The 16,635-nt window shown below is 42.1% G+C and overlaps 1 protein-coding gene across 4 annotated transcripts in view; it reads right to left on the bottom strand.

Moving 5' to 3' along the window:
• The window catches only part of epha3 (eph receptor A3), an 80,121-nt gene that overhangs the window by 28,701 nt on the left and 34,785 nt on the right, over positions 1-16,635 (bottom strand). For all 4 annotated transcript variants that reach the window (XM_044013395.1, XM_044013387.1, XM_044013413.1 and 1 more), the window contains 2 exons: positions 7,296-7,451; positions 3,999-4,373 (listed from right to left, as the gene is read on the bottom strand). In XM_044013395.1, coding sequence (XP_043869330.1) covers positions 3,999-4,373; positions 7,296-7,451 — 531 coding nt within the window. The remainder of the gene's footprint in view (positions 1-3,998; positions 4,374-7,295; positions 7,452-16,635) is intronic.

Below are 16,635 nucleotides of genomic sequence, written 5' to 3' on the forward strand. Positions count from 1 at the left end.
TTAGCTTGAATAACTTATTAATAATGAATAAGAATAAGAAAAAAAAGACCTTTACAGTAGCCCTGGTTTTTACATGTGTCTCTTGCACGGATATAAATATTGCTCGTTCTCATTCTCTGTCGCAAACATCCCAGAGCAGATACTGGAAAACTGAGAAGTAGAAGAAGAAGGAACCCCTGGCCAATATCGTCAAAATAAAGGAAAACAAGGGTTACCACACACTGTCTCTAGAGTTAGTGAGGAGATTACAGTTCTATTCCATCCTGTATTAAGTTCCACACACATATACATTGCATTAGCTCCTGCTTTTATTCACGAGAGGTCAGAGTGTTTGTCCACTTCTGTCTGTTGACCCACTGTATTTTGAAAAAAAGAAGAAAAAAGGGGGACATCAGCCAAGTTTGAAAGCTTTTTTCCCTTTCTCTCTCTCTCTCTCTCTCTCTCTGTCTCTCTGTCTCTCTCTCTCTCTCTCCTGTCCACATCTTTTTAGGTTTGGTGCTGGCTCTCTCTTGCCAATCTGCCTCTCCAGTCCTTCATCCACACATCGCATAGCCTCAGGGAGTTCACATGGTCCCAATCTAGTAATTCAGCACATCCCTCCCTCCCTCCATCATGCTCAGTACCCCTCCCTAATTCTGTCTCTCTCTCTTCACTCCCTTTCTCATTTCCCTTCTTTACTGCTCTCTAATTGCCTGGCAGCTTCAGGGCCAACCCGGCATCTGAGGCATTGACTTTTAATTTTATTAGACCACAGGAAAAAACATGTTTGTCTTTGAAATGTTCGAGCCTTTCTTGATTGTGATTATATGGCTGCGTAGTGTGTCTCTCTGTGTGTGTGTGTGTGTGTGTGTGTGTGTGTGTGTGTGTGTGCGTGCGCGCGTCTTTTGTGCATATACTTGTGTGTCTTTCAGCGGGAAGTTATTTTTTCCTCCTGTAATGAATCCAGATGGGGAGAATCAGTTTCTATACCCCCTGCTCCTCCTCCCCCTCCCTCTCCTCCTTCTCTCCCTCTGGTTCTGATAGCTGGGTGAGGCTGTGCTTTTTATTGGCTCTGTGGTTTATGGTGGTAATGATTTACTGTGTCTGGGCCGCTTGGAGGCAGCTTCAAGTTCCACTCCTCCTCCCGTTCGCCCGCCGCACCCGCCCCCCAAACACCCCCGCTCTCCATGCATTTCTATTGGCAAGCACTTCATTCGCTGTCACTCTCTCTTTCTGTCTGTGGTTGAACTGTAAAACTAATGTACACTGGGCCCATAATGGCCTTAAAAACTGGCCCTCAGCATTATTCACCTGTGAATTGAGGGGCATAATAAAACCACTGAGACACACCTATTTACCCCACTGGTGCACTATTGATGTGACTCCTTGTTGGTAAAATTGCAATTGAATTCAATGCAAATACATGTAGTCCACCCTGCATATTTTAATTTACAGTTATTTCTCCATTACTATATTAAAACGTACACAGAGGCTGTAAGAATGTGCAATACAGAGTGTCTTATATCCCCTTTTTGGCTCAACCCATGGGCAATCTGATGACATGATTTTTAATGATGTATATATAAACACACCTGCACAAAAAGTACTCAAATTTATATAAAAAAAATCGGATTGAATTTGGGAAATTTGGAAATGCGTCACAGTTGAAATAAAAACAGCAAGGTATCACTAAAAAATATGCTATATAAAATGAACCATAACTTTTACTCAGCAACACATAAGAAGACTGAAAACACACATTTTATAGAGCCTGACGATGTGACCTATAAACACACTTTCACACATTATCTGTGTGTTTCCTCCAACCGAACCCCTTCAGCAGCCAGGATTTGATCACAGGTAACGAGTTGACGGCATAATTACGACAATGAGCGGAGAGCAATAGAGGAAAGGGGAGGAGGAGGAGGAGGAGGAGGAGGAGCACTATCTTGCGACACTGTGACAGCACAGCCATGACACACAGCTCCTTCCAAAGGAAAAACCGTGATCCAGCTTTAACCAGCTTTGGCGTCTGTACAGGTGTGTGTGTGTGTGTGTGTTTGTGTTTGTGTGTTAAGACCGAGACAGAGAAAGGATAAAGAGAGAGAACTTGTAAAGATTGGTGGGGCTGGTACACTGACATACCTAATCCCTGTAAACTCTCAGGGCTGATGGAGAGTGTGCAGCTGCAGGCTGAGAAGGACTGAGAGAACTGTGTGTGTGTGTGTGTGTGTGTGTGCGGTGACAAAACTGGGTATAGCCTTAAGGTGTGTGTATTTGTGCTTTAATGTGCACTTGCATGCATGTGCTCGGTCTATGATGTATGGAAAGCCAGAGATCCATCTCTTGTGATTATCATTCAAGCGATAAAGATGGTTTTTAATATTCCGAGCACATGCCGGCATATTTTGTGTTCTCTTTAAATTCAATATATGTTCACATTGACAGAGAAAATCCCACAGACTAATCATACACAGATTATGCTGGCAAGCATGACAGGATTTCTTTTTTTTTCTTGTTCAGAAAAACAAAAACGATGGTTCATTTAGTCGGATGCAAAACTCGTAGCTTTCAATCATCACAGTTGACGTTTCTGCTTTATGAGAAGAGATGACTGGAGTCTTGATTTTTCACATGGACGCGTATACACACAGACACACGCACACACACGCAGTATGTTTACAACTCATTCTTCCCATCTTGTCACTTTAAAGAGGTCAAGTCTGGCCCATGTCACTTACAATGCACCCCTGCTGTAATAGCTGAGAGTAATCCCACCAGACATCTGTTTGTATGTATTGTGTATGAATGCAGCATGGCAGGTTTCTTCTGAAAAGTCTGCATATGTGTGATTAAGGGTGTATTTATCCTTACATTGTATACAGTGTATTCAAATACCAAACAACAAATACGGATGAACAGAATTCAAGTGAGAAAGCTCTGCGTTGAGCTTCTCCGTCCTTCTTGTGTAAAGTATGAGGTTGTAAGAGTGGATATATCTTCCATCATTAAGTATTGTTTGGATTGAAAATTCATCCACATAAAAAAAGATGCCGGCTGTCGTTTAAGTTTGTGACAGACGCAGAAACAATGGGTGGGATGGGAGACCGGATGGGAGACTGAAGAGGGATGATAATTGAGAAGAAAAAAACGACAATGACAGGAGAATATGCTGAGATGCCGACATCAAAAACAAGAACAAACACAAATGCAAACTATAAGAGAGCATGAGAGGAAATAAAGTGATGAGCAACAGAGAAACTTTTATGCATCCTTGCCTTAAAAGTGTCTGATATAAGTAGATGTCTTATTATTTCTTTCTTTCCTAATGTTATATGTTCCTAAGACTAGAAGCCTGGGATCAGCATGAACATGTCCAGGGCTGTATACAATAAAAAAAAACATCATAGTCATTTGCTATTTACCCAAGTTAAAATAAAATGATGCGTTATCTAAGAGTGGTGCCAGACTTTAATAAGCCAAACAGAAATCTGCAATCAGTTGAATCTGTTTTCTGATTTCAGTTTCCTGAAGGCCAAATCTGTCTCCTGATAATCTTAATCATCAACGTACGGAACATCAGAGACAGCTGTCTATGCTGTCTGGATTGAGAATGTGACTTTCCTACACACCTCAGGTTTGCCATTCAATAAAATGTATCTTAGTACATGTTTGTGTGTTAGGTAGCAACAGTGGAGATGACAGGAAACAGGAAAGAGAGAGGATAGAGGTTCTGTGCCAGATTCAAACCAGGACCGTTGTGATTCATGGTTGGCATCTTTTTTTCCATTTTTTTTATATACAATTGAGATTCAATTTGCTCTTTTTTTTCTTTTCTTTTTTCCTCTCAACAACCAAATGTTCCGTGCATAGTTTCTTGCCAATGGTAAAAATGATCATTGTTGTTGTTTTTTTTTTAAAAAAAAACAGAAAAGAAAGACAATGTTTTGATAATATATTGTATGTAAAATGTAAAGCTTTAGTAAATGTCTCCCTGACTATCCATGCACCCGTGTTACCTGCTTGGTTGGTGGTGATGGTGACGGCGGCGTACTGCCTCATTTTGGGTGCCAGCGATGACACGCCGTTCTGCGCTTCGATCTCAAACGTGTAGTTTGTGTGAGCCAGCAGGTCGCCCACGGTCACTGTGGTGTTGTGGAGGCCAGCGGCTCGCGGCAGAAAGCGGACATTGCTGCGACACGGTTCACAGCGCTGGGCTGCGCCGTTGCCGCCGCTGCCGCCGCCGCCGCCACCGGCGACCGCGCGGCAGCGCTTGCAGAGAACGGTAAAGGTGACGTCCCTGCGCCCCCCAGTGTCCTCTGGCCAGCTCCAGTCCAGGATGACTGAAGTCTCATTGATGGAGGAGATCACATTTCGAGGAGTTGAGGGAGGACCTGGTGGACGGAGGAGAGAGGAAGATGTGGTGAGATAAATCTGAGGAATTGAAAAGTTAATTTGATGATGGAGTATAGGAGTAGAGAGAGACGAGCTAGATAGAAGGTTCAAAGGTGAAATTGAAGAACCCGTTCATTGAATAAAGCACTAAAGCTGAGTTTCCTATATCAGATTTTGATCATTTTGATATCAGAGTTGAGTTGTGAATCTGCACAGTTTTTACAAATAGGTCTTCCTTCGCTTTTTGGATCACTAAGAGAAGAGCATGACAAAGCCTCTTGTAGAGAAGTCAAAGTCTGACCAACATATAACAGTAAAAGCATCGTATTACAAACAGATCCCTCTAAATAGTTCCAGATTTTTATATCAAAGCTGTGGCTGTAATTACACGGAGGACAAAAAAAACTGCCAAATAACTCTGCTGAAGTGGAGGGAAGGAGATTGAATTGGGATCACTAAATCGTGCCTCGAGATAAAGTGCTTTGTTTGGTTTGACTTGACATGAATTTACTTCACTCGAAAACTATGCATAGCTGGTATCTTGTGTAACCCGCCTCGCGGTCTGTAACTGCGTTGGTTCAAGAGAGAAGTCAAAAAGGGAAATACAGCAAAGATTAGAAAAGTCCAGAGTCTCACAAATCTTATTAAGGACGTGTTTAAGACAGATTTAACGCTGCAATAAATCCAGTATACCTTCACTTCAACTGAAGAAAATACACAAATCTGAAAATGGTGAAACACGGGCTCCAGAGACCAGTTATGACTGGAAATAATTGTCAAAAGTCAAAAATACTGTTCAATACAGTGAAAATAAATTTGTCATATTTCATTGTATGGGGAGCAAACATAATATTGTGACTCACACAAACAATGAACATTCACAACATGACTTTATGTCCCGTTATCTACCAGTGACGTCACAGGTTCCCAAATCAAGAAGAAGGATCTCGCATCCTGTTATGATTACCTTTGATTAAGAGTATTTAAAGTACGCACAAGGCAACACACCTGGTAATCAGGGCATCTTCCTTATTTCCATTTATTCTAGATCAGCATTCCAGCTCAGCAGTGGAAAAGAGCTTTAAAAATAAAATAAAAGACCGTATGCCACTTTATGAACTGTAACTCTTCTATAAAAAGGATGTCAAGCCCAATCTGTGCATTGTTGAATGTATTTTCTTTGTCTACACATCTACCGCGATATCACCTGCACTGCAGATGGACACATGCGCGTAATCGCAATTCCAACTGTCAAAATACACACACACACACACACACACACACACTGAGATTAACATTTGACGTGAAGAAGTGAAGACACATCGGTAATCTCAGGACGACTCCAATAACTGACAGGTTCCAGCCTCCGTCTTATCAGTGGAGACGTTCTATTATCAATACTGCTTATGGATACGGGGGCTGTGGGGGGTGGAGTCAGTGGAGTCAGCTGATATCAGGCAGGAGGCAGCGTAGACCCTGGACGGGCCGAAAACAGGCGATCATTCATGCTCACATTCACACCTACGGTCAGTTTAGAATCTCCAACGGAGCGAACCCACATCTGCCTGACCTTGACCTTACAGTGGGAGAAAGCAGGAGTAGCCAGAGAACACACACACACACACACACACACAGGGGGAGAACATGCAGACTGCACACACACACACAAAGACCTTCAGTCAGCTGACACTAAAAGTTCTTTTTTTTCATTTATTTCACTAGATCGTGTCTTTTGTGACTGTGGGAAGCAGGAGAATGCATTAACGTCGTCTTAATTGCCGTTGCTGAATTCCTGGGAGCAAACAAACAACGACACCCATGTGTTTCGTCCTTCTCTCTGAAATGACGGTTCTCGCTCTCCTGCTCCGATGGATCTCCCTGCCAATAGTTTTTCAAAAATCTCGAGTCGTCGCTAAACAACCTCTGTCACGCCGCTTCCAGTGAAATCCCTCTTCGGAGATAATGACGATCATTATCTTTTAACAATGTATCCATTCATTTGCAGCCCTCGTGTCGCTCAATCTATCCCAACGAGGGAGAAATGTGCCCTGTTGACAAGATGGCTTTGAGATAATCACAACAGGGACCTGCCATGACTGTCTTTCTAATTAGGATCCTGTCTGCGGCTGCGGGTGTCGATTTGTATTTTCTACTGTTCTCCGCACTGTGAAAGAGTTTTCTTTCTTTTTTTTCCCCCTCTTCTCCCAAGCCCCTTTAGTAACGGATGTATCCATAATCTGACATAAGGGAATGCAGTGATTTATACGTTTATGGAGACTGCATCTTGGACGACTTTCAGGAGGCATCTCCATCTGCGATCCATTTTCATCAGATGCAGACAAAAAAAAAGCAGCGTGTATGGTTACAGTGACCTTTAAATACACGAGGAATGTTAACCCTCTTTGTCTATTATTAAGCCGTTTCACTGGTAAATTGGGAAATTGCACACTAGAATAACAATATTCCGCCGTATTATGTGAACTGACTCCAACTCTAAATGAGATCCTGCAGAACAAGATTATCCACCGTTTACAACTATTTTCACTGGAAGTTAAACTGGTCATTTTATTTTTATTTTTTTACATAAAGCAATTGCGAGCTTCTGGATTCGGCAGCAGGTAGACAGTGTCTCAGAGCAATATCTGCACTGTCAACAATGATTGAGAGTAAAAACAAAAACATCTGAAAGCATTTAGAACACAGGAGGGGAATGAGTCGCTCTTTGAGAAAAGGGGTAAGACAGGTTTTAGTGCATGTTTTATGGGCTGAGAAGAAACCCTCCCACACCACTATGGTAGGTTTTCTCTGGACAGGTATGTGAGGGTCAGCTGAGGTCAGGGAGGAACCTGAATCACATGAGAGACTATCGGACTCCTTGTATAACATTATAACTCAAAAATGTTGAGTGAGTCCATACTTACGGGTACAGGCCATGGAGGCGGGGTCTCCCTCAGCGCGGAAGTAGTTTTTCTCGCAGCCGCAGAACAGCGAGCCTTCATGGTGGGAGAAACTATGAGGCGGACACTTTGCGCACTCCGTGTTCCCGAGTGCCGATTTGTAAAAGCCTGGCCTGCACACTGGAGACAGAAGAACACAGACAGACACATGAGCATCATGCTCAACTGGCGCATCGGCAGCTACCTAATAGCTGCATTTTTCTTCCGAGCACCAACAACAAGAGCAGGAAAGGAATGAAATATGGGTGGCATTTAATCTCACACACACACACACACACACACACACACGACGCACCGTTCAGGTAACAAAAATCCATTGACTGCCGTTTGGCAAAAAGACAATAATACTCTAAAATATCTTTGTCTCCATTTCTTTCTCTTCCCATCTCTCAGAAGGCACGGCATGAATAATGCATGTTGTCCCCTCAGATGAAAGGCCTGTTCTCTTTAAATATCTGTGGCATTAAATGTGCACTCAGCAGCTCTTTTAACTCCTACTCACCACAAATGTGTTGCAATCTGGGCAATTAGGGTGACACTCCACCTGTGTGAAGTTTGTTGAATATGCAAGTGTGTGCGCGTTTCGACGCCTGGAAGAAGGAAGATAAAGGCGATGGTAAAGCGGGGCAAAAATGCTGTCTTTGTGATTAAATCGTTCAGTTCTGTGATCAAGTGAGAAAGTGAGAAATAGTTATAGTGTGTGGTCACTTGGACTTTTGCACCGTACTGTTATCAGGTCAAATTGTACTCTATCACAGGTCAACACTCCTTTAATGTCTTACCTGCCTTTCATAATGGGATAACTAGTCATTCTAGTCTCACACAAGCTTGTCTAATAAAGCTCCAGTCCATTTTAATGACCACAGACAGGAAGGTTACAGTACCTATACGTCCAGGCACCAACTTTGAATTGTAAATTGTATTAAGCCAGTATTTTGTCAGAAATTCACTTTCTTTAAACCATGATTACATTTGTGTTTGGAGCCGCATTCAAAGCCACTTATATAAACAGTCTGGATCAAGTCAAGCAAATCACTTTACTATTTATTGCTACACGTACATACAGTCTGATGTGGATGACACTGATTGGACCAGACCTTACTTTTATTAAAATGCAAACTGGCACTGTTGCACACACACATGCACAGTGTCAAGATTTTAAAATAATAAAAATATAAAAATTGCTTGGGGCAACCCAACAGAATGTGTGGGCTCAGCAGAAAAGACCTGACAGATCCCAGTGGTGGACAACACAGTCCTATAAGAGCCAACACTGCTGATACTACTGCGCTATTCATCACTGACACTGGCACACCAAGGTCCCCACACTGCACCAAACGCTCCACTATCTCCCTGCGACGACGAGCTTTCAAACTGCTCCGTTACGATCCCACTGATGGAACGACACACACCACAGCGCTCGCTGACAGGCACAAAACAGACCACCCCGATTGGAGGACGCGCCAGGAAATCAGACCTGACAGCCAGCGCCCCGACCCAATCAGAGAACAGAAGCTGCAAGATAACTGCAGGGTCAGCAGAAAGCGCGCAGGGAGCGCCGAGCGGAGAACTCCGGATAAACAGATGGATGTTAAAATAAATGAATCTCATCGCAGTCCAAGTCTTCATATGATTCTTCCATTCCACTGACAGAGCACACATGCCCCGAACAGTTGACCCGCGGATAACACCAAACAAAGAGGGCTGTCACTGTGTGCTTTGGAGGTTTGTTATACCACTGGACTCATATCCAACTGGATCAGTTTCTCCTCAGCTACTGCCTGTCAGAGTTCTCATTTAGAGTCAAAGTTCAATCAATCATAGTGCATTACATTCACTATGTGTTGGAAAGATCTTTTTTCCTTTTTTTTTTTTAGTATTTCTCATATGAAAAAGATAATTATTAAATAGCTCAGAGAGATAATTAAAACAAAAATAATAACAGATTTACATGGTACCCAAAATGTAAAGTTATAAGCTTTTAAATTATTGACCTCCTAAATTGCTCCGTAGCACCAAAGCCCATTGGTTCCCACAGAGGACATACAGTATTGTAAGTAGGCCACTAACAGCCTACAGTGTGTTTGTTGTATTATGAAAGAAAGCTAAATAATTTCCTTTTACAGCGAGCAGAGACGGGGACTCGAGTCATTGCCACTTGAACTACTTTGACGACTTGTGACTTGATAAAAAACAAAAGACTTATAGACATTGACATGATGTCTTAATTGTGTTTTTTTTTTATGTTAACGGTTTAAAGATAAAGAATAATAATATAATATGAGCCCGTATGTGAGCGCATGCTGGGAATGGCACCGTCATGATTGGATGACTGCCCTGTGAATCAGTGAAGCCCCTCACTACCTCACATTCTTTTCACAGAGAAACACACCGACCCATATCAGACCTCATTTTGCGTCGTCACTTTCCGCTTCCAAAACTACACGTGCACAGGAAAATGGCAAATTGCTGAATGGCCTATAAATTAGCGAACACCTTGATATGACACTCAAAGGAAGGGCCGCTAAGTTTCAGGCAGTGGAAAAACATATAAATTGCTGAAAAGTTTAACACTGTGGTAATTACAAGTAATTACAAGTTATTCACTTAACTTAACAGTAAGTGAAGTGAATAACAAACAAGCTTTTCATGACGCACATGTACTTTACTGAATATCAATAATGACACTTTAAATCCAATTCATTGTTATACAATAATATCATTATAGGTCCTAATATCCTGTCTTTTCTCTTACTAAAGACCAGATACTGCAGGTGAGACTGCATTAATTGACTCTGGACTTGACTTATCACAGGACTCGACTTGTGACTTGACTTACCCAAGACAAAATGACTTGAGTCTTGCACATGTGTGACTTGACCCCATCTCTGACAGCTAGTATTAGAATTTTTGGCAAATGTGTTACTCACAGGAGGATTGAGGACATTTGTTAGAGACCGTTTTTCAGACGCGTATGTGGTGCAGTGGCACATTTTATGCTTGCGTGATTTATTGTGTACATTCACAGCAATTCCACAGGTCACTGTAATTCCACGTTTTGCACCAAAGCACAACTTTGGCTCAGTGACACAGAGGAATGACCTGTCTCATGGTTTGACTAAATTGAAAGCACTTAGGATAAATTAAACATATGGAGGGACAACCGGTGGAAGTGTGGAAGAACTGAGCATTTTACTACACTTGGATGAAAGCGCCTCAACAAGTCAACACTCCACAAACGTAAGAAAACAGCCTCATTTCCCCTTGAAAGTGAAAAAAACGCACACAGGGACCACTCAGTGCAAAACACAGCCATAAAACTTATTAGGCTCAGAGTGGATCTAATAAACTTTTAATGTAGAAAAATAATAACCAAAGCTGCACTTACAGTATGAGCTTTTCATATGACAAGTTGGGGATATGTTGCTTTTTCATGACCACAACCCTAAAAATATTTTTTATAACTGCTGGAAATGGATAATAAAGGCCTTTCCTTCTTCCCCCGACTGTCTACTGCAATAAAAAGCAGCTCTGACAGAGGCTGATGGTGAAATCAGATTTGGCTCACAGGAGGTTAACTTCCTCATCTAAAGGAGAAGCCGCGATGTATTACACTGACATTTAGCATCAGAGTGTGTGTAGAGGCACGGGTGAATACAGTGTGATATATTATGATATGATGTGTGCTTATGTGTTCCCCTGGAGAGGAAACATAGCACCTGTTAAGATTATAGGGTTTGTGTGATTAATTAAATGATATGTGAGTGTGTGAGTGTGTGTGTGAGAGAGGAGGAGGAGCGCGACAGCCTTGACAAAGCAGGCAAAAATAAATATTTATAGAAGAGAATGAAATGGAGGTTACCTGTTAGCATGTATCTCCATGAAGGCGCACGCACACACACACACACAAAATTGAAATTCCGAGGCCGAATCCAAAAACAGCAAGGTCCTAAATCTCAAACTGTGATGCAACCACTACTGCAGAAGCACCCTGAGCTCTCGTTATTTATCTAATGTAATAATAATAATTTAAAAAAAAAAGCATATATGACTATTTTTCATCTACACGTGTCAAATCATTTTTTTGCGTGTGTATTGCTAAACTTCAAAATAACACAAATTCTAGCTCCTGTCTATGTGATGATGGCAGGAACAAATTTACATCATTTACTTTTTATTAACAACACCGACACTTAAAGTATGCACAAAGGACGGTGCCTAATAAAGCTGCAGCTGCCACATGATACGGCGATCGTAAAATAACTGGGGCTGCAATTTGCTCAATCAATAGTCACAGAACACCGTCATCAATAATTAACATGGCTGCTGGATGCACTCGCGCTCCACTGCAGTCCACTTTCTCACAGTATGCCAGTGGAAAACCTGAGCTGACCTCAGTCGCACCAGATTTTTTTGTTATCGTGCAGCTTTAACAACGAGCAGGTTTCAGGGAATTTTAAAGACAATATCATAGAAATCCATATTCAGGCTTTCACAATGCCGAGGACTCACGAGCCAATGCGGAGCGAATCCTCATAATATGAAACAACATTCAACTCTACAACATGCCATCCTGTTGACCTGTGACCTCACTTGTGAGTTGTAAACTGATTGCCGTCACACAGAGGAAGTGGGAGAGTACCTTTACCCTTGACCTCAATCGTTGTGTCAGTCTAATCTGAAGGCTACAGTTATGGTCTCGCTCCACAAACAGAGTTCAGAGTGCCCCAACAATTGATTTCCTGTTTCAGCACCACCTCCACCTCCCTTTTCTTTTGAACATTGCAATAACTTTCACTCCCTCTCTTCCTCTTCTTCCTCCATCTCGACAGCCCCTTCATCCTGCCCTCCCTCCCCCCCCCTTGTTCTTTTCTGTGGCTTTTCCTTCTCGTTCTGCCGCTCCATCCTTCTTCCTTTAATTGGAATGGCTCTCTTTGAGATGGAAGAGTTATTTACTTTGACAGCTCAGGCATTTGGCTCGATGGTCTTATCCCGAGCCACTTGTAATGTTACTGGAAACATGACGACAGTAAACATTTTTGCCCCCTGCCGTGAACTTGTTGCAAAAATCTGCTTTAAAGAAACCATGGCACAGTTCGGCGGGACATTTTTTCACAGTCTAATAAACATCGTATTGAATAAGGCAAACTTGACCGAGGATGAAATACTTTGATATAAAATAAAAAATAATCTGAACCGTGTATTATCTTTCAAATTTCAGCAAGAATTAAACGAGACGCAGCTGTGATAACAAGTGCACACGTCATGGGAGGAGACACCAGCGAAGGCTCTAATTCATGACCATAATACTGCTGCACACACAAAGTGACACCGACATTCATTACGCGAAATTACAATCAATTTGTTGAAGCTAATATGTTTTAACCTGATTAAACGAACTCATTTTTGTCAGAAATGTAAATGAAAGCAATCATCAGAATTGATAGGCCGCGTCTTGGGGCAAATTGCTATGCATTCCGTCTCTCTTATGTCCAATTATTCTGTCATTTGCCATGATAATCACGTTGGGAACATACTGGAATTTATTCATGTGTCAGCAAACCAGTGTTCCTTTTGCCTGACAGTCTTTACACATGTGAGCCTCCAGAGCTCGTATCCATCAAGTGGATGACACGTTAACTGTCTAAACTAAACCTTTAAATTAATCCAGCTCCGGTGAATGTGATGAGCGCTGTCGCGGCTAATCAACATATAACAAAGGCCAGTAATCATCCCTCAGCTACTCAGGTCGTAGCTGCTGCTGATTTGATATTGTAGTTCTTTCAGTCCTTGTGCTGGCACTGCATTGACATGGGAGAATAATCAGGCAGGATATACCAGCCAAGTATCCGTAATTTCCAGCATAAACTCAAATTCATCACCAGCTGATTGTATGACAAAGTGGACATAATAATCTCCATAATGAGGTTAAATAATAAAGAAGGGAAAAGACAGTAATCTCAGCAAGATCTTTCAAAGAATGAGTCCATCAGATCACCAATGTGGCAGTTGTGTGCAGTCTCTGAATCCAGATGTTTTGCTTTGTTATATTGATTCAAATCCATCACCAAACTGATTAGTTGAGCCAACGAGCGCTCTCTGCACACCACATACACGGCGCGCTATCCGTTTCTGACCCGAGTGTTAAGTTTTATCACCGCCGCGACCTCTTAAGCTGCATTTTCAGTAGTCACAGAAATGGAACACTTGGCTTCATGAGTTGAACGATGGAGGGTCAGATTGGAGCTTGTGCTGCTAACTGCAGGCTAATGGCCTGTAGACACTCAGCTATTCAAGTCTGTTTATCTAGAAAAGACAGTTCAGCTGTCTTTTGTGTGTGTGTGTGTGTGTGTGTGTGCGTGCTTTTTGTGGGTCCAGAATACTAAGCACATGAAAGCACAAAACCAGTATCGTTTTTGTCTATGTAAGAGACGGTTGTATGTGTGTGTGTGTGAGACACACAAACTGGCACGGTAAAGCTTAATTAAGTGATTTGATCCAACACTGATTTGCATAATAAAGCGGCCTGATGAGCAGGATAAGAGGCGGACGAAAGGAAGCTGGGGGAGATGAAGGGACGTAAAGGAGAAAGAAAGAACGGGTCAAGTGAAAGAGAGGGGGGAGAGAGCAAGGAGGAGGAGGAGGAAGGTGAAGGTGATGAAGGTGTACAATACTGGTATTGTGGCACAAAGTAAAGAAGAATACTTATGAGCTGAACCACTCTTGACAATAAAACTAATGTAAAATGATTGTATTGGTCTTACTGGTCTTATATGGTATACTTATATTTCTGTATTTAACTAAATTAATTTCAAAATAATAATGTCGGCACAAAAACACCCACAAGTAAACAGTTTGCACTTTGATATGCATTGAGAACGCGGACATGACTCAGGCCTGGGCCACACTGGATCTGCTGTGACGCGCCGTTCTCGGAGCTCACGGCTATTTTGTCCACGAGCTGTTACACAGCGCGAAGCAAAATTGACAGTGAAATTGATCTTTCACCACCGTTTTTCAGTGACTGCATATGTCAAATGTGTCAAAACACAACACATCCTGTTCCAATTTCAGAGTTGAAACACTCTATTTTGGTTTCCCTTGATCCATCCATTTTTCAACGGGTATTTTATTGTGAGCTATTGGCAGAACATAGCTTCATAACAGAGAGGCCTGTTATTTGGTTGAGTACCGAGACATGTTTAGAAGTAGATTACTTATGGCATATATATATATATATATATATATATATATATATATATATATATATAAAAGAAAAACCATAGCAGCAGCTCTGTAGGAGACGCACAGCAGGCACTCAGTGGACACGCTCTCTGTGTGAACAAAGGATGAGCGTGAGAAGCAACAGATCAGACACTCCGCCGTCACGCACAAGCATATACACCTCTAAAGCGAGTATATTATGATATAGAGTATTAGGAGTCCATTAAAATTCCCATCTGTTCAGAATGATTTGACTTGACGGTTTTCATTTTTTCCATGTTGTTTTCATTATTTCAGTTTTTGAAAGGCACTCAAAAAAACACAAATCTCAATCCTGTGTGTGTGTGTGTACGCAAAACTGCCGTAACGTGAAGGACAATAAACTAGGGCAAAACAGGGCAAGTGGCGTACAAAGCCCACACATGCAGAGGCATGGATCAACTCCCTGCTGTATCTATCAAGGATGCAATGACATTCCCTTCACCCTCCACACTCCAGAGATTAGCCAGGTCAGGAAGAAAATCCAGGACAACTAGCATGCCAGCAGAAACACTCTCACTCTCAAAACACACCCACACACACACACACACAGAAACTAAGTGGACACAATGATGAATTCCATTGTTGTTACATTCCGACTGTGTTGTAATAAAAAAAACAGATGAACATTAGACAAGGAGAGGGAAATAGTTTAAAAGCAAGAAAAACAGAGACACAGGCAGGGACTGAGAGAGAGAGAGGGAGAGAGAGAATCCCAGTAAACAGGATGAGGACATTTTATGGTCATATAATGAGTTGTCTATTTTTCTCCAAGTCTTTGTTAGCGTCTGTCTCTCTGACTCCCATGCACGGTCGTCTACATTCCCACGTACAAACAATAACCATACAAACAAACTAACAGTTAATCTGTTTGCTGTCTCTCTCTCTCTCTCACACACACACACACACAGAACCACGACCACTGTTTACATTTTCACAAATCTTACACACTAGTATTTGTGTGTGTCTACATGTGTAAGCAGGCACTGTGTGGTGCCTGAAGATGACGCTGACCTCTCAATGCCCTCTCACTTTGCCAAACACAGACAGACAGACAGACAGACACGCGCACATGCCACTCTTGCGCTCCCTGGAAACACACACTGCACACCCCCTTTAAACCAATTTGCTTCCACTCATCCTTTACAGAACTATTGTGCTGCCGTGAATACCACTGATAACCAGCCATCTACGCCATACGTGCATTTACACAAGCGCGCCGTCGTCTTGGTGACTTAGCTGTCCGCATCATTGTCTCACAGTCCCCTGTGAGACAATAGTAGTCATTAGTAACCGTGTGACCGTGTCCTTGCTGATACGTGAAAACTGGGGGATGGAGATTCCCATCTGTTGACCAGATTATAACTGTAAAGTGGGGTATTATTATTTCTAAAAAGTACTCCAAGCAAGATGAATGTGTACTGCATGTGTTGACTATATACGTTATTTTGGCGCGGGGGGAGGGGGGCGGGTCTTTCAGCTGCTCCCTCTCTAGGGGTTGCTACAGCGGTTGATCCACACATTTGATTTGGCAGAGATGTGTACACCGGATGCCCTTCCTGACTCCCATTTATCCAGGCTTGGATAAATGGGAGTTGTTAGAATGTCTAATTAACAATGAGCAACAGGGATTGCCTGAACACAGCCTTTGAACTGGCAGGAGCTCGAACCATGAACCGTGTCATTCCAAAACACAGTTTGGGGATGGGATACAAAATGGCAAAATGGTCCTTGAACATATCATGTTGTCACATTTTCTAATTAGTAGGTTTTTCTATTCAGATTGACTTTAATTCTGTAGTCGGATATTAAATAGATGGATGTTAGGAGCATAAGGTAGAGGGTGAGGAACACACACACACACACCAATCTCAGTAATATCATATGTCTAATATAATTACGTTTGTTATAATACATGCAACATTTCTCATAAAATAGATCAATTCTGTCGTAGTTATTATCCTCATGTTGGATTTAACTACTTTATCCGCTCACATCTGGAAGTAGATTTGTAGTATAGCCTGTTATACCACTCTCACTA

This window comes from Solea senegalensis, linkage group LG2, assembly GCF_019176455.1.
Source record: "Solea senegalensis isolate Sse05_10M linkage group LG2, IFAPA_SoseM_1, whole genome shotgun sequence".
Lineage (NCBI taxonomy): Eukaryota > Metazoa > Chordata > Actinopteri > Pleuronectiformes > Soleidae > Solea > Solea senegalensis.